Genomic DNA, 27,548 nt, shown 5'->3' with positions numbered 1-27,548 from the left:
CAGTATTATAGATTAGTTAATAAAATCAGCACAAAGTGAACATTTAAACATCTAAAGGTTTGCATGATTTGTTGTCTAACTGTGCAGCATGTTGCCAAAAAACACACAATTCAGTTTCTACAAAATAACAAAACATTTTAATTATTCCACCTTTGTGGAAACAAATGGCATCAGTAGGTTACAGAATAGGTGTTTCCACCCTGAAGGCTCCAATCAGTCAGATGTTTCACATGTAGAGGACCTAGTATGAACTTTCACAAAGTCAGTCGGACTTAATGTTCCTCATTTATTAAATTTCACTGTTACGATTTAAAATGACTTTTGTTGATCCCCGAGCTCGGGGCTTTCGCCATAGAAACAGAGACTAGGACCTGAAGAGGAAACATTGTTTGTTTTATGACTGGAAAAATGTGAAAATGAGACATTGTGGAAAAAATAGCGAATGGTAGATCCAGATTGTCACTTTTTTTTTTTTTTTCTGAAAACATCAAGGATTTCCTCTTGTCTAGCTAAAGTCATGAGCACATACATTGTTTTGAGTAGATCCTTAAAGCGGAAAAACAGCAGTACACCATATGGTTCCATTTAGTTCTATAAATATGAACCTCGCCAGCTGTTCTAGCTGCAGACCAGCTTCTGTACATATTAAAAACAATGCTCTTTGGTGTGGTTACAACTTCCTCAAAGAAAGAAAAAATACAATTCTTCCAAATATTTAACTTTTGGTTTCAAAATAATAAAAAAAACAGAATTCATAGTTTTATTTGCCACCGCCCAGTTTAGTTTTTCCTGCTGCTTTTGTCCCCTGAGTCAGAGAGGGGTGTTCCCTCCAGCAGCCTCAGCAATAACATCAGGCGTCGCCCGGCCCAGAAGGGAGCTTTCAGGCAACGTCTTCACAAACTGCTGAAACACAACTAAAGGCAACAGCTGCACCAGCCCCCCCCCCCCTGCTGCTGCTGGGTACGCTCAGCAGCAGGAAACCACACTCAAGTCATTAAATATTGCACATGAGACACTGGGATGTAAAAGAAGAAATATAGGATGTTCGGTGTGTTATGACGAGCTTCTGTCTACATTTGATATAAACTTTAATCAGCAGCTACAAAGAGCTGATCTGAATGTGTTAACATATCTGTTACTGCTTTATGTCTCAGTAAAATATATACGATATTGACAGTATCATTCGGTTTGAGAAGCAATATTTCCCTGTTGTGTTTGTCACTGGATATGACGAGAGAGACGCCCAACTAAAGAGCAACAAAGAGGACGGAAGGCAAACAATATTTTTTCAGCCGCCAACACTGATGAGAAAGCTTCTCTACAGAATTGCTGGAGGCTTTTCCTTATCTTTGATCATTACCCAGAGGAATGACGATCATTTCCTCCCTCTTAGTCTCTCATGCTCTATCACACACAAATTACTGTGCCAGGTACTCCTTGGCTTTCTCCAACCCCTCCTTGAGGAAGCTGATATAAGTGGCTGTAGAGGGGTCCTCAAACCCACCAGAGAAGCTGAAAGTTGCTCCTTCCTCCTCTGGTTTCATGGCCGTCTCGTCCAGGAAGAAGTTGGCATTGATGTGGTGGACCTAAAGCCAAACACAGGAAGTAGATGCAAGTTTTTAAGTCTGACTTTTTACCGCACCGAAAATGTGACCACCAACAGAAAGGCATTCCTTCTTTAAAATGAAAGATTAAACAATGATTTTAACCACAACTATACTTGCATAAACTAAATGGCTTCATACTCATGTCAGCAGGAGTGTTCCTACAGCTAATTTAACTGAGCCCTGAATGTTTCATAAGTTGCATGCTGATAAGAATAAAATATTTACAATAGTTCCATTGGGCAGTGCCACCATCATCTCCACGGGGAAGTTGTACTTCTCCAGGTGTAACCGGGCCTTTTCACTCAACACGGGGTTCTGCTCATCAGCCTGTTTAAAAGCAGAACATTTGAAACTGTAAATGGAGAATTCAACTTTTTTTGCAGTCGACTAATCACTGGCTGAGTTTCTCGGCGTGCAACTGCCCGAACTGCTCACCTGCATGTTCTCCAGCTCTCTGACCAGAGACCAGCTGCTTATGAAGCTCTGGTTGAGCAGGGCCAGGACGGGCGAACTTTCCAGGACTGTCTCCCGGAGAGTTCGCCCCGAACCTACAGAAGTGCAGAGGGGAGGCAGATGTTGAAAAAGTTCAAAAATATTCACTAACGTATGAGTCATAAAGTCGGCAGAGTGAGTCAGGAACTCCATATTTCCCCACCAGGCCCTGCCTGAAAAAAATGCATCTCTTTGATAAACATGCCATTGTTAGGATGTAGTCCATTCTAGCAGTGATGTACAATGCTGTGGAATCAGCTCCATGTTAATGATCTCACCTCAGCAGGACTGGTCGTCTAACGCCCCCCACAGCAGAATGGAATGCACCAGTTTATTTTCTGCTTCAGCGCGCTCAAAGGCTTCTGAAAAAGGCAGGTAGGACACCTGGGAGGGAGTAAGGGGAGGACAATGTAAAAGTTGTGAAACCACAGAATTTAACGTGTCGGATGAAATGCTTCGTGGATGGTTACCTTCTTGAAGGGGTAGAGGGTGACCTCGAGGCGTCGGGTGGCTTCTTGCCGACTTATCTCTGAGGTCCAGTGGATGTCCTCGAAGACGAACTGGATCGGCTCATCGCCGCCGTCTCGATTGTCGATGATGTTGCCCGACTCATCCATGATGATGGGGGGAGTGGACGGACCCGTGGACTGTAGCTCCAACTGTGAACACATTCAGAACTTTTTATACAAGCTGTCTCTAATATCATCTTTTAGTTTTATTGTTACATATTATAGGCCGTGACATTTTTTCTCTGAGGAATGATTTTGTAATCTTTGATATACTCCTGGGGAAATGAGTCCATTCATCACCTGTGAAATACGATATGTCTTTGGCAGAAGTCCATACAGAAAAGGTGAAAATGGCCTAACGAGGTATGGAAATATTATATATACACCGTAGTATACTTTAAATATGTAGAGGACTAATTGAAGTTGAAAGGATATGGGACTCTAGCCTAATGCTCCTTAACACGTTTAATAACCAAAAACAAAAAGTAATTTAAGAGTAATTGCTCTCAAACACCATGATGAGAATAATAAGTTAAAACAGTGACAGGGAACATTTAAAGAGACAGAAATCCTGAAACGAGACAAGAGCAATTGTGCTGAATGAGTTTTTAACTGCCTTAACGACCTAGAACTAAATCAGGAAGTGCTGGAATATCACATAAATAAAGAAATAGACACTAGTGCGTTCTGAAGTGTCAATGAATCACTGCAGCTGTACCTGTGGCAGATATCCGATGTCCACCTCCATGTTGCTGCTCTCGCTGGCCCCGTACAGCCACTCCATGTCCACATTCAGAGACCTGACACACAGCAGGATATGAAGCTAAACGACACTGAGTGGGGACTGCGTGCACAAAGGTAACGTGGTGCGTGTTTGGAGGATTCACCTGTCATTGGGGACGTAGAGGTGGAAGTTACGGACGTGAGATGCATCTTTAGAGAGAACAATGTGGCCGGTGAACTTCCCCGGGGTGAACCAGAAGGGAAAGTCTGGAACATCGTTGAGCTGAAATTCTGCATGAATCCTGCAGAGAGTGAACAGAACGAGGAGTTGAGTTTGTACCGCGAGACAAAATGTATTCTGTCAATATGTGACAGGAAGACTTTGGTGTAGCCTTTAAAAAGACCAAACCAGCCATTTGATGTGAATATAATGTGATACTTAACATTAATGTTGACCATTTTCCAGAGCAAACCATCAGTTTTAGATTGATTCCAAACCTCCCAGGCAAGTTATATGCTTCATAAACAGCTTTCTATTTGCTAATGTTACATTACCGTCACATGGAAATGCAGTTGTGAGTGAGAACTGTTTTTAAACGCCTTCAAATTCGGACATCTGGTATTTGAAGCTGCAGCTAAAAAGCATTGCAAGTTGTCAGAAAGTTAAACCTGAGTGCAAGACAAGAACGATCAAACATGAAATTCAGCATGCAATATGGATCTTGGAAGTTTCTTGCATTTAAAAAAAAGTTGGCTCAGGCTGAGCATGCTGATTTTAAACTGAAACCAGTGGCTGCCGGCCAGGGACTACATTAAAAGGTATAATATGTTCTGGATATTGGCCAGCACTAATGTGAAGTATGCATAATGTTGTAGCTAATGGGCTAAAATGAGAATAAGCACCTCTATGGCCTTTTATGTCTCCTCCTAAATTGCTTCTCACCTGAACACAATGTCATAATAAAAGTCGTTGCTGGCGCGAATGCAGGCGATTGCGCCCTGAGGAGCAAAGCGTGATTTGATGAAGGGCCGCGGGTGGAACATACTCAACAATGAGTGGATGAGAACCTGCAGCAGGAGAAGAACAGCTATCAATATGCAGCCTGATTGTCACACGTCTCTAAACAACGATGAGCTTTTAGGATACCTCTTTGCCCTTCGGTGAGGGAGGGTGGTAGCGATTGTTGGGCAGGTACCCAGTGAAGATGTTGAGCTCGCTAGGAATCACCCACCACGTGTCACCCACTCCCACCTTGTTCTTTGGGGGCAAGAGGGCCCTAAACTGGGTGGCAGAGAAGGAGGAAAAAGGCACTGCTGGGCTCTTCCATGAGCGCAGCCCACTGAGAGAGCTGTGAGACACCTGCAAGACCAAGAGGCACAAAACAGGAAATAAAATCAATTTACTATCAGTGCATTTGTCAAAATTAGAAGATCTGCTTCTTAAAACAAAAATATGTGTTACAATTGAATCAGTCTAAGATGATTGCAAGTTAATTATCTGTTATTTCTTTGTTGATTCAATTCTTGCTTGGATTATAAACCCAGTAAATGTGTGACTACATTTAAAACCCTTGATGCAGACTCATCTGGGATCAAGTCGTCAAGAGAGAGAGAACAGTTTGGACTCGTCTTACCCCGAGGAAACCATCTTTGCTTTTTGTCATGGAGTCGAGCAGCAGAGGCTGCATTTTGGCCTCCAACATCAAAGTCTCTCCATTGGGGTCGTGGGTCTCTTCCTCCTCAAAATCCACCGGGGGTGTGATTCCTGCGAGGAAGCCATAGGGATCACAGGCAACATGGGGTTATGTGTGACAAGTGAGACTTGAGGTTTTTGTTAAAAAGGTATTGAATAAATGATAACGTGATGTACCTGTGAGTTTCTCAACGATAGGTTTAAACTCCTCCGGACTGAGGTAAAGATCATGGTCGGTGTCCAGGGAGGAGAAAAGAAAGAGGCCCTCAGCACCCAGGGTTCGAACACTCTCCTCCTATTGGAGGAGCACATGCGTGAGATGGATCCTTATTGTGATTTCACATGCTTCGACAAAGCATGGTAGTTGGTAGATCCTGGTGAGCAGCGGGATTTTCAACGAATCATCAAAAATAGGACAATGAGCTGTCTCGTCACATAAAACACAGATATTTAAGAAAATGAAAACCCTGTCGTAGATGCATGGTCTTACGTTTGAGAGTACTATAAATACATATTCATGTTATTATAGTGTTTTGTCCCTCATTCAACCTCAGCAGTGTCCTGAATAAAGATCAGCCCAGAGGCCACAGATTCTGAGCATGTGTTTGTCTGACTGATGCCTACCAGCGCCTGTACAATGGAGGGAGAGGGGGGAGGGAAGTACAAGAACAATTGGGAGACCCTGTGAAGCCAAACAAGAGCGGATTTACACAAGGGGTTGAGTTTTACCAGCTGTGACTCACATCCACCTCCCCTAATAAAACACCACGGGTGGAAAACTGCAGATGTGGTGTTTTGTGGCGACAAATAATGACTCTGAACACGCCTTTTTGGGAGAATAGCATTGAAATATAACAACTAAATATGCCTACAGTAGTGTTACAGCACTATAGGTCATAGAATGTACCTTAAAGGTTAATTAATGCAAACTTCATATTAATACAGACATGCAGTTTACAATTAATTTAAGGTTTCTGAGCACCTTTATTTCTTTCAGTTATTTTACAAGTTAAGATCGCTGCTACATTATAAGACGTGTGTAACGTTATCACAGATGTAGATCTCACGTGACGTTGGAGGAGCTGGGCATCTTGATAAGACTTGATCCCGAAGGCGAGAAGAGGGACAGCGGCGACTATGAGCAGCGTACAGATCCCCCTGGAGATCCAGGATCCAGAGCCCGGACTCAGATGCCCATTCCGCTGTGACATTTTGCTCTCATCCTCGGGGATTGTTTTATCCACGTCTGCGGCCATCCTCGACCTCCAACGCGGCTATTCGGACGAGGACATGGTCCAAAACGTCCAAAAAAAAGCAACCAGCAGGAATCGTTATCGGTATAAACTTTCTCCGTAAAGTGTTGAGAATCAAGCGGCACTTCTGTTCCGGCCGTTGCAGTCGCTGGCAACAGCTGTAAAATGTTAGCTAGCAGCACAGATTTCTTATTTCCCACATCCAGAACCATATGGATGTGGTTAAAAAGCGTCAAGCAATATAGCCGGGATGACCCCCGGATATGGGTTCAAAATAAAAGCACTATGCTTTACTCCGCACACTTTTTACCACACATTGTATCGTTTAGCTCACAACTCAGTAATGTTCTCCACTTTTAGGAAATAAAGGACTTAAACTTTGGTTTTGGGCCGGACATACTCCCCAACTTTCCCGCTTTCTGACGTTGCAACGTCGATGACATTATTTTGAAAGTGCCAACCGGAAGTTTCGTTTACATTCCCTCTAACTTCGTGATAGTTACTGGCACAGAAGCCACATTTAAAGGGGCAGTGTTGCATTGTTCATCCCAGGAATGTCTGATAAAAAGCCTCAATTATACGTTTCTCTGCCAATGTACACTGCCATTATTTTTGTAGTTTCATGTTTACCAGTGGAAGTAAAGGCTTCGTTTCTGCTCGACTAGTCTTTAGAATTTCAACACGTCCACAATGGGGCCGTGTTGTTATAGTGACAATAACTTAGTCATATTTACTGTAGGTTGGATGTTTTTCTTCTGCATACAGTAGAAATAAGGGCATAAACAAAGGGTATATCAGCCATATGCAATACAAATTACAAGATAGATTTAGACTGCTGTCGTTATCTGGCATGCATGTTTGACCATTACAATGCTAAATTAATATATTCATACATGTGATGTTGCCTACAACAAAACATGGACCCAAGGCTTCCAACTAAATTGTCTTTAACCCTGTTGGTCCCAACCTTTTATGATTTGTGTTTACTTAAAATTAAGTGTATGTGTGACCTTTCATTTCAAGTATGAAAGTACTCTCCACCCTGTATGAGCACAGGGTGGAGAGTAGTCATGTACACAAAAACTGAGGAAACAATGCTTTTAATCAAACGTTGTAGTCCCATATGAATGCAATCAAAATTGACTATGTTATAGCTTATTAGTATTCCACAATTACTCAATATTTAGGCACATGTTGCATTACATTCACCAGATTAAGATAAGCCTTTCCTGATTATTTTAATAGCCAGATGTCTAACAGCTGAAAAGACAACATTTAATGATGCACTCAACATCTGTGACAGCAAGAGGTAATATAAGCATTATCTATTGACTCGATCAGTCTAGTGGTACAAGGAAGCAGCTCTCAGTCCATGTCCTCTTCCACAGTCTGTGTCTTCACTTCAACTTTTTTTGCAGCGATATATGAGCCCATACCCGCTGCTCTGTCTGCCTCTGCCTGTGTGTAGGGCTCCTCTCTGAGCTGTTTCAACCTGGACGGAGAAAAAGAAGCGAGAATCTCTGAAGATCGCAGGAACACTTGGCCACTGCACAGTTATAGGGGACAGAAATGAGGTAAACCATTTTCAGCCCAGAAACGTGAGTGTATAATACTAGAATGCATGGGTGAAATATGGGGCCTTACCGTCTTTTGTGCACTTTAGTTTTGAAGTGCTCTTTCATCGATCTCATGTCCACGAAATATCTCCTGCAAGACATGAAGTGGCAGAGTCTTAAAAGGTAACTGCAACATATAGTTTAATTATAGCCTTTAAAAAATATATCAGGCAATCTCAATGGGTCTTGAGCACAGAAAGAGAAATAATAACAGAGATAAGACACAACAAATCACAACCAGTCACACAGAAACAAGTTGAGTTTCTTTCAGGATCTGCATAACATTCTGTCCGTTTCAGAATGTCCAATATCTGTGCTGCTTGTTATTCTTCTTATTAATACAAAACATTAATTAATTAATTAACTAACTGATGTATTTTTGAGGATTAAGCAACCCTGCAGTAGTACCCTGCAGTATCTAAGGTAGTTAAAATCAGCCCCACCTTTACCAGCTGCAAAATGTGATGCTTACACTGTCAGTAATTAACGTCTAATAATACACATTACTTTGTGCCATTCTGCACGAGTACTTTCAGTACATTAAAAAGATTTTAATGCTTACGTACTTTTATTTTATTAATATTTTGAATGCAGCACTTTTACTTGGAGCAGAGTGAATTAAAACGGTGCTAATGCTACTTTTACTTGAGTAAAAGGAGTACTTCCTCCACCATAGGTCAGTTCAGCTCATCTACAGTTTGTACTGATGAGACTAAATGACCAATAACAAGACTTATCCTGATCATTTGTTGTTACAGATAAGAATCAGTGCAGTTGTTGGATTTCAACCTCTCTTTTAAGACAAACGGGTACTATTCATCTCAACTTACGCGCAGTGTAAGCAGTAGTGTTGAGCACATCCCGTCACATCGACGTCCACCTCCTGATGTAGCAGCTTGGCTGCTGTCTCGGGCTTCATGTCTGAGTGGATCTGGTCCAGGTCTTTAGTCCTGCGTTTGGTCTTCCATGTCTTTGCAATGTGCTTCTTGCTGTCACTACTGTGGTTTCCCGTTTGTCTGGACTTCCCCATGGTAGATCCTGGTGAGCAGAACACATACAGATATCAGCCAATGTAGACGTGTTAAACACGAAATTGCTGTTTGACACCATCAAATCGGGTCTTGTGGAGTAAAATGTGTGCCCATAAGAAATGATCAGCTCAAGAAAACAAGTTGATTTAACATATTTCCTTCTTAAAAACTCTTTCGTATCAAGATTAGCTTCCCTTACCTTTCACACGCGTGGCCGAGAGGACTGAATTGTAGTTCCGGGTCAAGGAAAGTAACAATAATAAAAACGACTGTAGGGGGCGCCAAACACCACTATTTGGTAAACAAGATAGTAAAAAGAAAAGAAACATCATGTCGTGCTATAATCATGAATTATGAGCAGTAAACAACATTAATGGTTAAATTAAACCACAAAATACATACATTACCATTTCCTTAAGCCTACTCTTTATGTTGTTTCACTCTCATATTCAATTAGGTAGCTACATATTGAGTGAAAAAGCGTTAAATTAGGAAGACGCTTTTATAGTTATATCGTGTTTGTTCAAACTGATTTGAACACGTTTGATGAGTGCAATAATGTCGATGGAGCTATTAAGTGAGTTCATTTTCTTGTTTGAGCGAAGTTTAACAGACACATATAAAATATTCCGACGGCACTTGAAGGCGGCGTCAGACTGCACTGCATACGCGCCGTGGCGGAGAGCGAAGATGGCGGAGAGTAATGTCGAACCGGAGCACGAATGGAGCGACCGGGCCCTGGACACGGCCGACGACACTCTGGTTGCAATGGAAACTCTGCTGGCCACACTGAGAGCCTTTGAAGACGTGCTCAGGCAACAGGAGATATCAGTGGCGTCTTCCACGGAGTACTGCGACAACTTCTGTCAGGTAATGTATACAAGCAGCACCAAAGCTACCGTTAGCTTCACGTTAGCTTAGCGTTAGCTCACCTGGGGTTGTGTTTTTATCGCAGCTAATCTGCGACGTTTAGGGTTGGTCTACAACCGTGGAGCTATTGCAGTGTGTGTGTGTGTGTTTTTATTCATACTCGTATATGCATGTAATATCACGCCTCAACACTATAATTCAATAGCATTGGGCTAATGATAATGCAGCGTTACATTGTGAGATGAGTAATATGATTTAAGTTACTACGATAAGCTAAATGAAATAACGTTAACTCGCGTAGCTTCGTCTTATTTCAAAACACACTGTCATAAACCTGACAGATGCTTGTTTACACATGACATAGTTACATGTACATCATGCATGATTGCATGTGTGTGGGGCGGGGCGGCGTGTTTATCCAAATGTACTCGCTAGTTGCGGCGTAACGTTATGCAAACGCGCAAAAGGGTATTTTGGTCATTTTCAGAAGTTGTTACCAATTAATTTGCATTCTCTAGCTTTAGTCATCGTGTCAAATGTTATAGTGTTAATGTTGTGGATCTGACATGATTCTTCTCTTGATAACAATGGAGACTTCCTTATTCTTTAACATAACATCATGAGTAGTGTCAAAACAAATTCCCATTGGAAATAAGGGAAGTACCTTGATTTCCACCTCCTCTGGTACCGTTACCTGACTAATTAAACAAAGCGCTTTCATTCCCACTGCTCAAGGCAACGTACGTGTCTTTGCATAAAACTTGGTCACCAGCCAAAGTTGACAGTACATAATAGTTCTTCATGAGCCAGCTCACTGTGATAGTTGTGTTAGGATGGTAGCTGTTTAAATGATATTAAGTTTGCCTAAACTGATACTTTCTGCATAAATATGCACTTATTGAAAGAGATATTGATCTCTACTGAGATAACTCACTTTGTAATTTCCTGGACAGTGTGTTGTTGCTGAAGTGGAGGTATACTAATGCAACAAGTGGATTGGTTATTTTGCTCTCATTGTACATACACATAAATAATATACATTGAATGACTAATGTTGCTTTTTATGAATGACATAGTAGGATATATACAGTATATGCTTGCACACAGTTTATTCAGTACACACAGCAGCTTAGATTTATGTCTGGCAGTGATATAAACAAAGAAATATCAAATAGTGTAATTTACACTGTACAGTCATACACCAGAATCATGCTAGAAAGGAATCTCTACAGCAATAACTATTTAAATAGACACATGTTATTGTTTTGTAATTTACTAACTTGGATAAATGTGTTTTATGTTGTTTATATTAAACAGTTTGTGTTGTATTCATTTTCTGCCGTAGTCGGAAGTAGCCTGGATGTAATTAGCACACTGACTCGGGTCTCCAGGGTTGAGGCCTTATTCCTGGCTCCCTTTGAGAGGGCACCATATATTTAGACTGAAGGGAGTTCATGTAGTGCCTCTGTAGACACGAGCAGCAACCAGCGAGGGTTCTGCTGTCTGGAAAACGGGACTCCTGGGACATTGATAGTGATGATGATTTAATGTGTGATGCAGCAGGCTAAGAACAGGGGACACATATGTGGACTCTTCTGTGTTTGGGGACAGTTAAGACAATATTTACTACAAACAACATTGTGCTCCTTGTTAAAGGTAAAGTGTCAATCAGAGAACATTTTCTGTACTGTACTATTTATTGTGATCTGTAACAGATTTTTTAATTTCGTGTTCGTATATGCGAGTATTCTTAGTCCATGTTGGCTCACTATTGAAGGTGCAGGGGTGTCACATGCTGTACAGTCGAGTCCCCTCAGGCCAATCAGCAGCTTCTCACACCAGACTCAGTGTCAGCTGGGATCAATCAGATGGAGACTGGTTTCTCCCTCAGGTGGACAACCCCTGTTTATTTAGACAGATGTCTCGCTCGCCTGATCTCACTGTTTTTCTTTTACCATAACTGTTTTTCTTTGTCGTTTACATTTTGTGATATTGTTGTTTGTTTTGTAGGCACTGATGCACTATGCTGGGAGCAGGAACTCCATGGAGCATGGTCTGCCTCTTCTGGAGGTCTACTGTCTGTCCATAAACTGTTTCGCTGCGGCCCGATCTCACCTCACCGCAGAGTCGGACAGAGTGGCCCTCGTTTTGAAGAGACTAGCTTTGTGAGTACTGCACAATGGATCCAATAAAAAAAAAAAAATTAAAAAACATTAATTATAGCGAGTATTGTTTATCTTATGTGCTTACTTAGCAGTTTGTGTTGTGGAGCTTTTTAATTGTTCACCATCTGGATTTAAGGATAAAAGATTGTCTTTAATAGCCTGGCAACACCAGCCTACAATTGGTGGTTTACCTAATGTAGTATTCATTTGCTTTGAACATTTCACTTATCTGTACATTGGATAATAGACAGTTCTGTTCTTCACATGCACAGACTGACAGTGATGGATTGTTACTTTTGGTTAGACGTGATTCTTGTTGTACATTGAAGGGTTCGTGCTGCAAATGATTATTTACCGATAAGGTCGTCCAGAGATTCATAATATCGACTGGTTCATTGCTGAGCCCACACTACTGCTACCATCACCCTCCTAACATATGCAGATGTTTTGGTGTGAGGAATGTTGGTTGTTTTATTGTTTTAATCTGAATACAAAGTCTTACATGAAGGATCTTTTAATAGTTTCCTTGTAATGGTTAAATTGAACTACTGCTGACAGCTGTGAAACGTATATGTGATGCAACCTAAAAAACATGTCGCCACTGTTCATTCCTTTATCAAACAATCCTTTTTGACATATTTAATGTTTGGATATGTGAAGTTGACTCTTCTGAAACGTTGATACAGAGCTGGAGAATACTTTGTTGTACCACCAGACATTTAGGTAGTATCAGATTAATGTGTCCAGACTTCATAGATGCACTTTTTCTTTTTTCATGGGTTAGGAATACAACTGTCCAGAATGATGATGAATAGAAATGACTGTAATCTTGTTGTCATTTCTTGAAGGAGCTGTTTTGAACTGCTGCTGTCAGTGCCTGAGAATGAAATCCCGTATGAAGCCTGGGTTCAGTTCCACCACTCTGTTCAGGTAGAGGAACTTATGTCAAAACACTGTCTGCTGATGGGTTGCAGAATTTTCCTCGAGGAAAAGTAATGTGTTGCAAAGAAAAAAGCCTGTTCGAGCCTCAGCATGTGCCTTCTGATAGCAGGCTGAGGAGAAACTGCCCTGAGCTGGTGCAGATTGCGGTGTTTCATTTCTGTTTCCTCTCTGTTAAGTCTAAACCACCAGTGTTTATAACATCTAACTTATCCCTGGTAGACAGTTATATATGAAGACATTCTTCCTGCACATAACTGTGACATACTATGAAGAGCCATGTGAACTGATTGCCACACGGACATTAATCTAATGAATATAGGTTTTGAAAATGTACAGTTTTTTGCTGCTAGGTTGTGCCCTTCTGAGTCGCTGTAACAAATAAAGCGCAGTGCTAATATTTGCCTATTATCCGCAAGAACTACATAGTTTGATGTCATTTCAAATAAGATGTTGCATTTTTGTCAGCATCTATTTGGATCTTGGCTCAACGGCATTTAGTGGCTTTATTTCCGCTTCAAATGTAGTACATTTAAACACATTCAGACTTCACACGGCTTATTAAAAAAAACCTCGCTTTACTACTACATTCTGCAGCTGCACTACAATCGTGCTCACTCAGAAATATTAACATATAATATCGTATTTATGTTTCCGATGTCTGTGTGCAGAGTCTCAGCGTTTTATGTTTATATAAACAAACAATGTCCACTCTCAAGAAGGACATGTAGAGATGTTAGTCTGAGCTGAGAGTGACTTGATGCTGTGTACCGTAATACTTGAATGTGATGACAAAAAAAATGTTCAAAGAAACGGCTGACAACACATAAAAGCGGTAGCTTCAGATAGTCTGGAGTAACAAACTATTGAAACAGGATTTTGATTGTGACGTACAGTGAACCTTTGATACGTGCGCGGACGGAATCAATGAGGAAGTAAAACTGTCTCTGTAAGACACACAGAAACTCAGGGATTGCAAAATATGGCTAAATGTATTAGGATTATTTGTCTAATTTCCTAGAAGGAGCTAAACAAATAGTTGTATTTGGCTCTAACTTTGATTGTGTGTCCACTGCAGATTGCCCATGATACCTTGCTACAGTATGGAAGCACAGACCTCCAAGCTTTACTCCAGATCACAGGAGAGGGAGGAGCGTGGAGCAACCCTGTCCTTACAGCGCTCCTCACCGGCCAGCCCACCATCCTCGAAGAAGGTTGGAACATAGTTAACTTTTCATTTCATTTGGACATGACTGCTTTACCTTTTTCGCGCTTATTGTCCGTGTCATGGTCGTCTGCTAATCAGATCTTCTTTGCATTCTGTCGCCAGTGGATGCATACATCAGCTTGGAGGGTGAGGGCTTCATGGAGATGCGGGTGAAGCACCTGGAGAAGATGGGTGAAGTGACCAAGGCAGTGGTGCTGGCCAAAGCGTGCACCGACTGCAGCATCATCTCCAACCAAGCTACGTTTCGTCAAACATTTGTCTCCCTGCTTTGTCACCTGCTGCCCAATGAAGAGGCCATCATGGAGGTATGTGAACAGGGAGAGGAATACTTGCACTAGGCCTTCAGTTATAGGCGTGATGCTCTCACAGCAAACAAAGACAAACGGATCCACGCACTGAGTTGGCTGTGAAAGCTACTCGCTACATTTTTTGATCTCGATCGCGTGAGAGGTCTAAACAGTTAGTGATGGTTAAATGGTTGAAATGTCTTCTGCTCAACATGCACGAAGAGACACATGGTTCTTGCAGGATGTGTTGAGGGGTTTCATTAGGCTGTCAGTCTGTCGGAGTCCAGATGAAGCAGCATCTATTGTCAGAGGACAGAGACACACCCACGGGGATGGTAATTCTCTCCCTAGATAGATACCGGCAGATACTTTGTTCATCCCGCAAGGGGACATTTGTTTGTTACAGCAGCAAAAATATACTTAAGCAATTAAAGTACTGGCAATATAACATTGATTTTATTCAAATGTGGACATATTTGCGAGTCAAATCTTTTAAAGATAAATATTAAAAAGGTGTCTATTTATACAATGCGCCGTCTCCAAAAATAGAGCCCCAAATTCCCATGCAAATGGAGGTTTCTGTTAAAAAGGCTTAAGAAGTCTGTAGACTGAGGCACAGCATCGCCACTGCTTTTCTCATCATAAGGCAACGATATGTGCAGTTTTTATGGAGTTATTAGTTTAAACCAGAGATGCTTGTCCTTATACTCTCACTATAAGTCCTCGTTTGACTCATGGTGTGGTCTCGCCTCTGTACTGACGTCTGTCTCCACTCCCCCACATCTCTCGGCATGCTTTCAGTTAAAAACCTTGTTTGTCCCGTTCTAAATGATTGTGCTTTCAGAGCTGTTAACGGATCACACGGCAACACCGTATTCTAACCTTTCCTTACTTTTAAAGCATATAATGGACCAATATATTGACATATAAAGAGTTAAATGCATATCTAAATATAAAAGCTTAAATATTGTATTTGTGTTTAGTCTGTGTATTGATCTTAATACCTCACTACATTGTTTTTTGTGTTGCCTTTACAACACACTTGTTTATAGTATTTTAATCATTTTGGGAACCACCATTAACATGCACAAAATATAAGACCTTGATTCTTGTTTAAATATTGTCTTTTCTACTTCACATTATGAAGAATCTTGAATGACGTTGCAGAATTGCGCTGCTGTCATCTGTATTTTTGTATTTTGGCTGTGTCTGTCCTGTTGTTTTCTAAGCTGTCAGCATTGTGTTTCCTCCGTGAACAGATATCCAGACTTGACTGTAAGGATGTGCTGGAGATCACGTGTACTCTGGAGACTGAGGGGGAGGAGAACACCGCCTTCATCTTGTGCACAACCTTCCTGACACAGCAGCTCCAGCAGCAGAGCCATTACTGCTCCTGGTGAGTAGTGACTGCATGAAAAGTCCATAATGTATTTATGGCTACGGTCAAATGAAAGTTGTTTCTTTTGTTGTTGTTGTTGTCTTCATCAGAGAGTCAGTCAGGTGTGGGTATAGTTTTAAGAAAAAGAACATTTGAAAATAACTTTATTTTCTTCTTTTTTCCACCCAAAGGGAGTTGACTCTGTTGTGGAGTAAGCTTCAGAAGAGGATCGACCCTTCATCGATGTCTCTCGTGGAACGATGCCTTCAGCTAGGTGCCATTGCCAAAACCGTCCACCATTTGCTTTTCTTGGTCCGTGTCATTCAGGCAGAGGTGAGCCCAACAGCCATGCTGACTAGTTGACTCGGTGCTTTGGTTATACGAGGTTCCCATTGAATGCCGCCTTTCCACCAGGCTGTCCAGTCCGCTACTCGTCACAAAGATAATCGTTGTGACGAGTAGTTCGAGTAGTAGTAGTTTCCATTCTCAACAATTGTGGATGGCACGAATATAACAACTACCGGTACGTTTTTGGTACAAACTCGATTGAGGTTCCAAGTGAGCTGATTGGTCAGAGAGAATTGTCTCTAGTGCAAGATGAGACTACAGGAACTAAAAGCGTTCTTATCAAGCACTTCCTGTTTGTGTTTCCACCACATCTGAAGATGTCAAGATATCAGTCTGCTGACTGTTTTAGAAAATGACACACAAGTTTCACACATTTGAGTCTGTGCTGTTTGATGCTTGTTTGGGGATAATGATGAGGGAGACATAAAAAGGTGGAAAGGGAGGCTGAAAACGTCCTGTCTTCACAATAGATTATCTGCATTTTAAAGGTGTGAACCTGCATATAGAACGACGGTCCGCACAGAATGTGCTGATTATTTTTTGCATTTTTTTGCAGAATGTGATGAATGTTAAACGGTGTGTGACTTAAAATAAAAAGGATACCCAATGATAATTTAAAGGGACTAATTCTAATAATATATCTTTATTTTCAGACGGAGGCTATGGGGGTACCTTCCTCAGTAGAACTTTGTGTCAAAGCCCTTCAACTTCCAAAGCAGGATGACTCAGAATCCAGGATCTCCGTCTGTAAGACGGTGTCCTGCCTACTTCCAGTGGACCTTGAAGTATTGCGTGCCTGCCTGCTCACAGAGTTCCTGCTCGGCCCCAGCCAGGACGTCTTCGGGTCCCTTCGGGAGCTTTACTTACGCCCCGACCAAAAGTACGACCAGGAAAGCGAGGTCATTCCCAACTCGCTACGCTGCGAGCTGCTACTCGCTCTGAAAGCATACTGGCCTTTTGACCCGGAATTCTGGGACTGGAAAACTCTCAAGTGTCACTGCATCTCCCTTCTGGGGGTGATGCCGGAGTCCGAGGGGGAAGAAGAGGAGGTGGTAGACCAAAAAGAGAAGGTTGAACAACATGAGCCACGGGGAGTCGCAGTGAATGTAGAATCTGAGCATGAAATCAGGATAAATGGAAGTGTTGACGTTTATGAGCAGCTTGATAATAAGCAATCTTCTGACTCGGCAGAAATCCCCGGCCAATCCGAGACAAAGAAACACAGGTTCTGCTGTCAGATTTGTAAGAGGTCGGTCAGTGACACCCAAATCATTCGCCACTCCAAAAGACACGCAGAGGACAACAGCCACCCCTGCCCTCTGTGTTTGGAAAAGTTCAGGCGCAGAAAGGATCTCGTTCGTCATCTGAGAGACCATGTGCAGAGTGAAACACACCGTAACCAAAACAACATAAAGAAAGCGGACGAGGACGATGATATAGAACCAGGTGAGATCACCGTTGACCCTTCCTTAATGCAGTATTACAAATCCACACATGATCCAGAAGTGCTGCAACACATCGTGCAACAAGCCAAAACGGTGAAGGAGAAGAACGTGGACAATGACGAGCATGTGACATTCGAATACATCGACCAACACTTCAGTGTGCAGAACCGGGACGAGTACCCGTGTCCAGCAACCGGGTGCACTCGGACTTTTAAACATTCCAAGTACCTGTATGTCCATTTAAAGTCGGAGCACAACGGCGACGACAATGTGAAATATTTTCATCAGGTGAGGGACCAGCGGGAGAAGTGTGCTTTTTGTCGACGCCATTTTCTCTCCGCATACCATCACCGCAAACATCGAAGAGTTCACTACGGCGATCGGCCTTACACGTGTGCGGTTATGAGCTGCGGCGCTCAGTTTAGGACTTCCAATGAACTTGTCACACACAAACAGGTCCACGGCTACCACCTGAACTACCAGTGTGGCCTCAAAGACTGTTACGTCACGTGCTCCGACCTGGGACAGATTTATCACCACGAAGCGCAGCATTTCAGAGACGCAGCGTTTACCTGCTCTAGTGCCGAATGTAGTAAATACTATTCATCCAAAAAAGAATTCGTGAAGCATTTATCCACGCACAACATCACCTTCTCCGAAGAAGACTTTGAGGCTCAGAGGAAGGCAAAGCGGAAACTTCACAAGATGGTTACTGAAGCAACAATCCGCCCTAATAAGTCCATTGACGCAGAAGAGACTGAGAATGGAGAAGACCAAAGTGCTTCTGCAGAAAGTTGTGCCTCATCTTTGCAAGCACCTGACGGCAAGGAGCCCAAAGCCACGATGACCTTAGTTGCTGTGTGTTTTGATGGAAGTAAGTTCACCTGTGGTTTTGAGAAGTGTGGCATGACTTTCTCCAGAGCCAGAGATGTCCAGAGACATCTTAAATGTGCCCACCCAGAACACCTTAAACTGGAGAACAGAGAGCACAAGCGCGACAAAGAGCGGGGCTCCAAGTCCAAAGGGATAAAGACTGCAACTGAGCCAGACAGTAAGGAGAAGGGAAAAAAGGCTCTTGAACCCATGGAGGCTGCCAAAGAAAGCAAAGACGCCACTCATCCCGACAATAATGAAACAAACTCTTTTGGCCTTCAAACTGAAAACGATGCTCTGAGTGAGATCCTTGTTGGGCTCGGTAAACTGGACCTGAATTCTTCGTCGCCTCACAGTGTGACAAGCGAGCAGTCCAACCCAGAGTCCACCCCATCCCAAATATCTCTTCATCAGGCCATCATGGCAAAGCCTCCGGTTGTGTTGATTCAGGAGAAGCCCCCTCCTGAGGAGACGGTCAAAGTCAAAACTGGACAAGAGACATCGGATGATGAAGAAGACGGCGTTGAATCAATGCCCGTATATAAGCCTTATATCTGTGAGGCGAAAGACTGCGACTTCAGGACGGCTCAGAGTTACAGCTTGCGGCGACACTATAAAACCCAACATGGCCGCAGTGTAGAGGAGGCCAGAATGATGTCTTTTAAGCCTTTCGTGTGCCACCTTTGTTCCAAGGGTCACAAAGACAAACGTGTGTTGAGGACCCACTATATTCAGATACATAAACTGAGTGTGACTTTGGTGAACAAAATCAGCTGTGCATCTAAAAAACACGCATCTCGGCACCTGGCGAACCATGGTCTGAAAGTATGGAAGAAAGAGATCCCCAAGTTATGCCAACCAGAGGAAAAAAACTCAACCGCGGTCAGCAAAAATGGACAAAACCGTGACAATCATTCTCCATCTGAGGAGGAAGGAGAGGACGAAGGGAAAGAGAAGGACACCGAGCAGAAGGGAGAGAGTGAGGATACGAGCACACAACAGGTCAGAACTACGAGGCGTGTGGTCGCCAAAAGTAATCTCTGCTATATATTGGATAAATTCAGTAAACCCTTTCATTGTGTAGCAAAAAACTGTGATGCTGCTTTTTCCACCCAGGGAGGCCTGGTACGCCACCTACAGCTGATCCATCATTACAATCGCTCTCAGCTCTTGTTGGAAAAGGACTTTGATGCGCACCCCGGTCCAGAAGTCCGAAAAGGGCCCGCCAAGAAAAGGCCTCTCCCGAACTCCGATGAACCTCAGCCGCAGTACAAGTGTCACTTTGCCAACTGCAACACTTCCTACCACCTGAAAAGCAGCCTAGCGCGTCACATTCGGGATATACACTCGGAGCTAATAAGGTGCAACTTTGAAGGATGTACAAGAGTGTTCAGCCACAATGATGCTCTTAAGAAACATACACTTTATAGTCACTGCGAGTACTACGATTCACTGGTGGTACGTCTGCAGAGCACTCACAAAAAGTCAATAACTGGATGCCAAAAGAAGCTCATCGTCGCACCCCAGAGTCTTCCGAAAGACCAACCCGGTTCAGCCGCCATGCAGGCGGAGGGATCGAGTCCAACGCCCGAAGTGACCCCCCAGTCAGAGGAAATGGGCGAGGAGGCAGTGGCTGTGGAGAACTGTGAGGTGTCGGGAGCAAAACAGGGGGAGGAAAGAAGTAGTGACGTCTATGTCTTCAGGTCTCATGAAGAAGCACTGCAGATGTGCCAAGATCGCTGCATGCGCGTGGCCTACCCGTGCATGGTTCAGGACTGCAATTCTGTCGTCACGTACTTGCACAGCTTGGATCGTCACTATCGGACGGTTCACCGCATGCGGCGGGAATATCTTTCTAGGAACGGAGGTGAGCTGGTGTTTAACGCCAAGCAGCTGGAGAAATTCATTCAGAGGAAGTCGGCCAGACCACCGGTCACGGCAGCGTGTTCCCCCAATGGAGTTCGCAAGATGGAGTATCAGGCGGAGCCAGAAAACACAGGGGGGCTGCCCGCACCCGTGAGCTTACACTCCATCAAGGCACACTCGCAGGAGGAGGCTAATCACGATCCACTGGGGTTCCCAGAGGCGAAAGAGGCGGAGCCACCACTCGTTGAGAGAAACTGCGTCCTTGTTGGTGCGGATGAGGTGCTCTACGGCGAGCCGAGTACCGGTGGGCACCCTGAAGACACGGCTGCAGCGCCGCAGAACAGTCAGGAAGCGGAGGAGAGATTAAGCCTGGATAAAATCAAACCTCTTCTTCGTCCCCTCACCGTTGACCTCTCTCCACCATGCTCGCTGTGCTTCACTGCCGAGGAGGGCTTCCAGGACGTGTCGAGCACCAATGACGGCGGTAAAATGTTGACCGGTCCGGCTCCGTTGCCCCCACCTCCTGTTCGCCAGCCGTTAAAACGGAAAAACGAATTGTCCGAACCGCCTGCGAACTTGAAAGGCACTCATTCTCGTAGCCCTTCTCCGAGGCCTTTCGACACCGCCGCCTACAAGCCGACTGGCTTCGAGTCCTCGTTCCTGAGGTTCATACAAGAGACGACCCCGAAAGACAAAAACGCCGGGCCGGGGAAACGGCGAGACTCTTCCAGACGCGGTTGTTCCGTTAAGGAGAACAACCAGCTGGGAATCTCTCACACCCGCAGCAGGCGCACTCATTCTCCACTGCTAAAGCCCCACACTATGACGGGAGACTTCACATCAATCCTAAACTTGAAGTCCATCTTGGACAAAGCCCTGGCTGGGTGTGGGGACCTGGCTATTAAGCAGCTTCAGTGCCTCAGACCTGTGGTGGTCCTGGGGAGGCCGGTGTGCAGCACCACCCTGCCTGACCTCTTCCCATCAGACACCAACAGCAGCAAACTGCTTCTTGGAAGTTAGTTTAACTGAGCACCTTTTTAACATAGTTATGTCAAATGACTTTGTATTTTCACAATCTGTACCAGTATTTTTCTTTCTCCCAAAATATTAGTATTAGCTTGTTTTTTTTAGTTTTGTTTTTTTTAGTTGCCATACTGAATAAGCATGGAAATGTTATTAGCATTAAGATACAAACAAGCTTAAACAGTGCACATTGAATCCAAGTGGATTGTTTTTTTTAGACGTCTGTTAAATGAGAGCATTCAGATAACACCTGTTATGTTCACTCATTATGATCACAAGTGTATATACTGTAGTTACCCAAGACAATGTACAGATTTTCAGATTGTTAGAAATGGTCAGTAGCGTATTGCAAGGCCTTCTCAGTTGTGTAAAAATGTGACTTAAAAAAAAAAAAATCATGTCCTTACTAAAGAAATAGTGAGGAATATGTTTGGTTGTTTTCCACTTTAGTTCATATGAAATGAGTTTTGGGATGCAGTGGACAGATGTTGACGTGTATCTATAACTTTCTAAATAAATAAATGTGGAAACGAATATAAAGCCCCTTTACTTTCTGAATAGTGTAAGTGACTTGTTGTTTTTATATACAAAGTGTCTGTGGAATGGCATTGTAAGAGCTGTTTGCTAAAATACACTTAAATTAATTTAATATCATGTGTGTGTTATTCCACTGCCTGGAATAACACATGATATTACATGATATTACATGATAACGGATCATGTTGGCGGCGCGTGCAGTCGCAGCGGCCACTCGCGGTCCCGGAAAAACAGTGTTTTCGTCTTTTTCGTCTTTTTCGTCTAGTTTGTCTAGTCTGCCGCTGTGTTCGTCATGCCCGACGGACTTATATCGCAAAACACAACAATACAGCCGTGAGTTTCTTCTTGGGAAAAGTACAACTTTCTTCAACTTGGAAGCCAAACTCTCCGTGGATCTTAGCAGCCTGGGACTTCTCTGCTCCCCCCATTGTGTCAACCCCCACCCGGTAAGGAGACATCGCAAGCGGTGCGAGAGGAAGCAAAAGCGGGGGAAGCGTGGAGGTATCCGGGCTAGGCTAACGGCTAGCCCACACAAGCCGGCAATTCCAACATTACTCATGGCAAATGTCCGTTCACTGGACAACAAGATGGACAATATACGGCTACTCAGAACCAAGCGTGAGGTGAGGGACTGCTGTGTTTACGTGTTCACGGAAACATGGCTCCACCACAACATCCCGGACTCCGCTATTCAACTGGACAAGCTAACATGCTACCGAGCAGACAGAGACATAGTTAGCGTGGGAAAGTCCCGCGGCGGCGGTGTGTGTGTTTACATCAGTGATGCTTGGTGTCGAGACGCTATTGTTGTTAACCAACACTGTTCCCCGCTGGTGGAGTTTATGGTTTTAAAGTGCCGTCCTTTTTACCTGCCGAGGGAGTTTTCAGCCATTCTACTGGTGGCTGTTTATATACCTCCGAGCCCCAACATCAAGGACAGAGAGGAGGCACTCAGTGAACTTTACAGAGCCATCAGTGAGCAACAGACAGCACACCCAGACGGCATTCTCATCGTTGCTGGAGACTTCAACCATGCTAACCTAAAAACTGTTCTGCCTAAAATATACCAGCATGTTGATTTTCCAACCAGGGAAAACAACAAATTAGACCTAGTCTACACATCGATCAAGGGAGCGTACAAGGCGTCCCCCCTCCCCCACATTGGCCTCTCCGACCACCTCACGGTCTTGCTGAAACCGGCCTACAGAGCAAGGGTAAAGGTTACCAAACCGGTTTCAAAACAGGTACGGGTGTGGCCAGAGGACAGTACTGCTGCACTTCAGGACTGCTTTGGTACTACAGACTGGGACATGTTCAAGCAGGCAGCCACCTACAACCATCACATTAACATTCAAGAATACACAGAGACAGTCACAGGTTACATCACCAAGTGCATTGATGATGTAACTACCACCAGAGCCATCACCATCCGAGCCAACCAGAAGCCATGGCTGACAGGGGAGGTCCGCACACTGCTCAAGGCTCGCGACACCGCCTTCAGAGCTGGAGACCCAGCTGGGCTGGGAGCAGCCAGGGCTGACCTGTGCCGTGGCATCAGGAAAGCAAAACGACTGTACACCAGGAAAATCACAGGACATTTCAAAGACAGCAGGGACTCACGGAGCCTGTGGCAGGGCATTAGGACCATAACGGACTACAAACTACCGCCACAGACCTGTGACAGTCACACCTCCCTGCTTAACAACCTCAATGGCTTCTTTGCACGCTTCGAAGCACAGAACAACACACCTGCGCAGAAAACCACCCCCCCCACCGACGACCAGGCTCTGTGCCTGTCCCCAGCCAGTGTGAGGAGCACACTGCTGAGGATTAATACCCGCAAGGCTGCGGGACCTGACAACATTCCTGGTCGTGTGCTGAGGGACTGCGCAGAGGAGCTCACGGATGTCCTCACCGACATCTTTAACACCTCCCTGAGCCAGGCTGTTGTTCCCACGTGCTTCAAGGAAACCACCATCATTCCTGTGCCGAAGAAGTCATCTCCAGCCTGCTTCAACGACTACCGCCCCGTCGCATTGACTTCTACCATCATGAAGTGTTTCGAAAGGCTGGTCATGAAGCAGATCAAATCCACCCTTCCTCCCTCCCTGGACCCGTTTCAGTTTGCTTACCGAACCAAACGGTCCACAGAGGATGCAATCTCCTCCGCTCTACACCCAGCCCTCACACACCTGGACACTAAGAACTCCTACGTCAGAATGCTGTTCATAGATTTCAGCTCAGCATTCAATACAATCATCCCCCAGCAGCTTGTGTGTAAGCTTACAGACCTGGGCCTCAGCCCCTCTCTCTGCAACTGGTTGTTGGACTTCCTCACAGAGAGACCACAAGCTGTTCGGGTCAACAACAACACTTCGAACACACTAACACTGAGTACGGGGGCCCCCCAAGGTTGTGTGCTCAGCCCCCTTCTCTTCACCCTGCTGACCCATGACTGTAAACCCAACTACAGCTCCAACCACATCGTGAAGTTCGCTGACGACACTACCGTGGTAGGTCTCATCAGCCACAACGATGAGACTAACTACAGGAAGGAAGTGAACCAGCTGGTCCGTTGGTGCCAAAACAACAATCTCTTCCTCAATGTGGGGAAAACAAAGGAGATTGTTGTTGACTTCAGGAGAACCCACTCCCAACCCCCCCTCCCTCTGACCATCAATGGTGCTGCTGTGGAACAGGTGAGCAGCACCAAATTCCTGGGTGTGACAATCACAGATGACCTCACCTGGAACAGCAACACCACTGCACTGGCAAAGAAGGCCCAGCAACGCCTGTACTTCATCAGGAAGCTCAAGCGAGCAGGAGCCCCCCCCCCCATCATGCTCTCATTCTACCGAGGCGCCACTGAGAGCATCCTCAGCAGCTGCATCACGCTGTGGTTCGGAAGCTGCACCGCCTCCAACCGCAAGAGCCTGCAGCGCATTGTGAACTCTGCCCAGAGGATCATCGGAGTCTCACTCCCTACACTACAGGACATTTACAACACCCGCCTCACCCGCAAAGCACTCGGCATTGCGGGTGACCCCACCCACCCCTCCAACAGCCTCTTCAGCCTCCTGCCTTCAGGGAGAAGGTTCCGCAGTCTCCGTTCGAGCTCTACCCGGCTGAGGAACAGCTTCTTCCACCAGGCGGTCAGGATGCTGAACTCTCTCCCTCCCTCTCTCCTCTCGCTCCCCCTCTCTCCCCCCCTGCCATCTCTCCCCTGACCTCTCTACCCTCCCCCTCACCCACCTTTCCCCACTGCCTCAAATGGAACATACCAGGACATCTACTCCCCCTCACACCCCTTCCCTCATCCAGCACCAGTCACTTTTTATCAGCACCAGTCACTTTTTATCAGCACCAGTCACTTTTTATCAGCACCAGTCACTTTTTATTCTCTGCTGCTACTTGTAAATCCTTTATCTAGGCCCTTATGTTCTTAACTTTATTCTATTTTATTCTATTATATGTTATATGTTCATGTCTATATTACACTGTGGGACTGCGAGAAACGGCATTTCGAATTTTCTGTATGCATAACACATGTGGAAACTTTGACAATAAAGTGAACTTTGAACTTTGAACTTTGAACTTTGAACTTTGATATAGTATTTACTATTAATGGTACACAATGAGGTGCTATTATCAGAGAAGAGTGTCTCTGTTGAATTAATGTTTGCCATATAACATTAGAGCCATGCAGTGTAATATTGTACACAGTGGGAGATTGATTTCACATCATCTGCAGTGTTTCTGATAAGATACCAACATACACAACACACACACATTAACCTTTCAGTTAAGGGCAGTCTCCTTCCAGGTTATTTCTTTGGTCTTTTGCATTGATTGTTTTCTAGGGGCGGTAATAATAGCCTTCACTGACCAACATGGATTTTTTTTTTCTCTCCAAACGATCGAGGCCTTGAACAGTGAACGACTTCTGCCACACTTGCTCTCAAACCACCAACCATATGTTTGTTTGGTGGCTCAGTCCCAAGAGAAGTTTAGCAACTAAAATTTATAAGTGGATTGCCACTAGACCTAATCGTTTACCAGTGGCGGGCCGTGCATTTTATACCTAGGCCTTCAGTGCTGTCCTGCAGCTGAAACACCACCTAATAACCTTATGATGGCACCACAGATACTGTGATTTACTTCTAGGGGTGTAACAATACACGTATTCATATTAAACCGTTCGGTACGAGGCTTACCAACCGAACAATACGTTTGAATAATACTAGTGCATTTTGAAAATGCAGAAGCTTAAATTGTAGGAAATATGTTTTCGGTGGACTGCGCTCACGTAGGAGACAATGGGCTTTGTGACCTCTGAACAACAAAAACCAAAACAAAGCAGAAATAAAATAACCACACATCCCAGTAAAAGACCTAATGACAGCATGATACAGGTAAGTGACAAAGAAATAGTATATGTTTCTGACAGTAGCGGGCCTTCAGGGCCTGCAAGGCCTTCTCTGCTGGCCTAAAGAGAGTCAAAGTTATAGCTATTTTATAATTTTATAATTTATCTTAAATACACCATGTAATATAATTTATAAAAATATTTTTCCCATTATCTTATTTTGTCATTGCACAGCTACTGTCTTCCTCAGTTGCTCTGCTTCCAGTGCACCTTGTTTTAAGTAGAGCTTTTATCCAATCAGATCTCACCTCTGTGTCTCGAGGTAAGAACAGAGGCCCGAGGCCTGCAGACTCACAAGTGAATCCCTTTGCAGTAAGTGAATGGGGACGATATTGTTGATTGTCATATTCTTCAACCAATCAGATCTTTAGTTTGACATGTTGGGCGTATTCTTTGACGTGCCAGAGCCTGCTAGCTGGCCTACAAGTACGTCAGCATTACGTGCAGCTCCGCAGTAAGGTGCAGCGTATGCTGTGATTGGTCAGTGGGCGAGCACGTGACGATTGGAAAATGAAACCTAAGCAGAGGCTTAGTCAGAGTAGTGAGAGTTCAAGTTGCCGTTCTGCATGCGGGAGCTGCCGTGAACGAGCAGCGGGAGGTACCGTGAGCCGCCCCAAAGCACTCGCAGGCGGCTACTCGCGCAGCAGTCCCAGCTGCAGTCAGAGCAGAGAGGAGACGCACTCGGCGTAGTCTCTGCAGTGAGTGTATTTTAGTCTCAGCTGCAGGACAGCAGTGAAGGCCCAGGTATAAGATGCACGGCCCCCCACTGGCTCCTTCAATGCCCACTCATCCAGGTCGGTTACACTTCCTCTTGGATGAGTGTTTTCAATCTGGCACCTAAGTTTATTTCGAGGTTGATGCTCTCTCTCTGCAGAGTAAACCAATTTTAGTGGCTCATAAGTGATCATTGAGAGACATTATTTTTATATGAGTCCGTGCATTGTTTTTTAGGAAAATCCTCCTCATTGCTGTGCACCAGTTTATGGTTGGTGGAGATTAATGTTGTTCCTGAGCAGTTTTCTCAGTGGTCACTCAACCAGTGAGTGACTCAGCATTTACAACAGGTGGAATATTTTAACATCAACAACAAATGGAAAATGTGCAGATTATATCAGGTCCAGTCATGAAGTCATGAAATTAATAAATGTGAATCTTGAACCGCTGCTTTGCATCAGGATCATATCTTGAAACTCAACTCTTGTCAAAATGCTTCAAAGTTTATCATTAAATATGAGAGAA

The 27,548-nt window shown here is 44.3% G+C and overlaps 3 protein-coding genes across 4 annotated transcripts; 1 reads left to right on the top strand and 2 right to left on the bottom strand.

The window, feature by feature from the left end:
• Positions 1 to 114: 114 nt before the first annotated feature.
• Positions 115 to 6,470, bottom strand: selenon (selenoprotein N). The gene is made up of 12 exons (XM_079286396.1): positions 6,092 to 6,470; positions 5,202 to 5,319; positions 4,966 to 5,096; positions 4,479 to 4,691; positions 4,275 to 4,399; positions 3,496 to 3,633; positions 3,327 to 3,408; positions 2,570 to 2,758; positions 2,378 to 2,483; positions 2,043 to 2,155; positions 1,833 to 1,934; positions 115 to 1,586 (listed from the first exon to the last, which is right to left on the bottom strand). The coding sequence occupies exons 1-12, from the start codon at positions 6,278 to 6,280 to the stop codon at positions 1,419 to 1,421; spliced, it is 1,674 nt and encodes a 557-aa protein (XP_079142522.1). The 5' UTR covers positions 6,281 to 6,470; the 3' UTR covers positions 115 to 1,418.
• Positions 6,471 to 7,361: 891 nt separating this feature from the next.
• On the bottom strand, positions 7,362 to 9,147 carry znf593 (zinc finger protein 593). Its single transcript, XM_079286748.1, has 4 exons — positions 9,124 to 9,147; positions 8,724 to 8,931; positions 7,922 to 7,984; positions 7,362 to 7,769 (listed from the first exon to the last, which is right to left on the bottom strand). Exons 2-4 carry the CDS (start codon positions 8,921 to 8,923, stop codon positions 7,643 to 7,645), a joined length of 390 nt encoding a protein of 129 aa, XP_079142874.1. The 5' UTR covers positions 8,924 to 8,931; positions 9,124 to 9,147; the 3' UTR covers positions 7,362 to 7,642.
• Positions 9,148 to 9,608: 461 nt separating this feature from the next.
• On the top strand, positions 9,609 to 21,869 carry rlf (RLF zinc finger). 2 transcript variants are annotated; one of them, XM_079286747.1, is made up of 9 exons: positions 9,609 to 9,794; positions 11,805 to 11,959; positions 12,808 to 12,889; positions 13,977 to 14,112; positions 14,229 to 14,431; positions 15,673 to 15,809; positions 15,983 to 16,124; positions 16,793 to 19,459; positions 19,574 to 21,869. In XM_079286747.1, exons 1-9 carry the CDS (start codon positions 9,615 to 9,617, stop codon positions 21,341 to 21,343), a joined length of 5,472 nt encoding a protein of 1,823 aa, XP_079142873.1. In that variant the 5' UTR covers positions 9,609 to 9,614; the 3' UTR covers positions 21,344 to 21,869. The 2 variants fall into 2 exon arrangements, with proteins under 2 accessions (XP_079142873.1, XP_079142872.1); XM_079286746.1 differs by having other exon boundaries at positions 16,793 to 21,869.
• Positions 21,870 to 27,548: the final 5,679 nt, after the last annotated feature.

This window comes from Melanostigma gelatinosum (genome assembly GCF_949748355.1).
Source record: "Melanostigma gelatinosum genome assembly, chromosome: 16".
Lineage (NCBI taxonomy): Eukaryota > Metazoa > Chordata > Actinopteri > Perciformes > Zoarcidae > Melanostigma > Melanostigma gelatinosum.
The sequence above is the reverse complement of the archived record's forward strand: the minus strand, read 5'-3'. Positions and strand labels throughout refer to the sequence as shown.

Coding starts and splice junctions, on each gene's coding strand:
- znf593 (XM_079286748.1), bottom strand. CDS start 8,923: ATGGGGAAGTCCAGACAAACGGGAAACCACAGTAGTGACAGCAAGAAG. Junction 7,985..8,723: donor CACTACTGCTTACACTGCGC/GTAAGTTGAGAT, acceptor CATGTCTTGCAG/GAGATATTTCGTGGACATGA. Junction 7,770..7,921: donor ACTAAAGTGCACAAAAGACG/GTAAGGCCCCAT, acceptor TTCTCCGTCCAG/GTTGAAACAGCTCAGAGAGG.
- rlf (XM_079286746.1), top strand. CDS start 9,615: ATGGCGGAGAGTAATGTCGAACCGGAGCACGAATGGAGCGACCGGGCC. Junction 11,960..12,807: donor GTTTTGAAGAGACTAGCTTT/GTGAGTACTGCA, acceptor CATTTCTTGAAG/GAGCTGTTTTGAACTGCTGC. Junction 16,125..16,792: donor TCCGTGTCATTCAGGCAGAG/GTGAGCCCAACA, acceptor CTTTATTTTCAG/ACGGAGGCTATGGGGGTACC.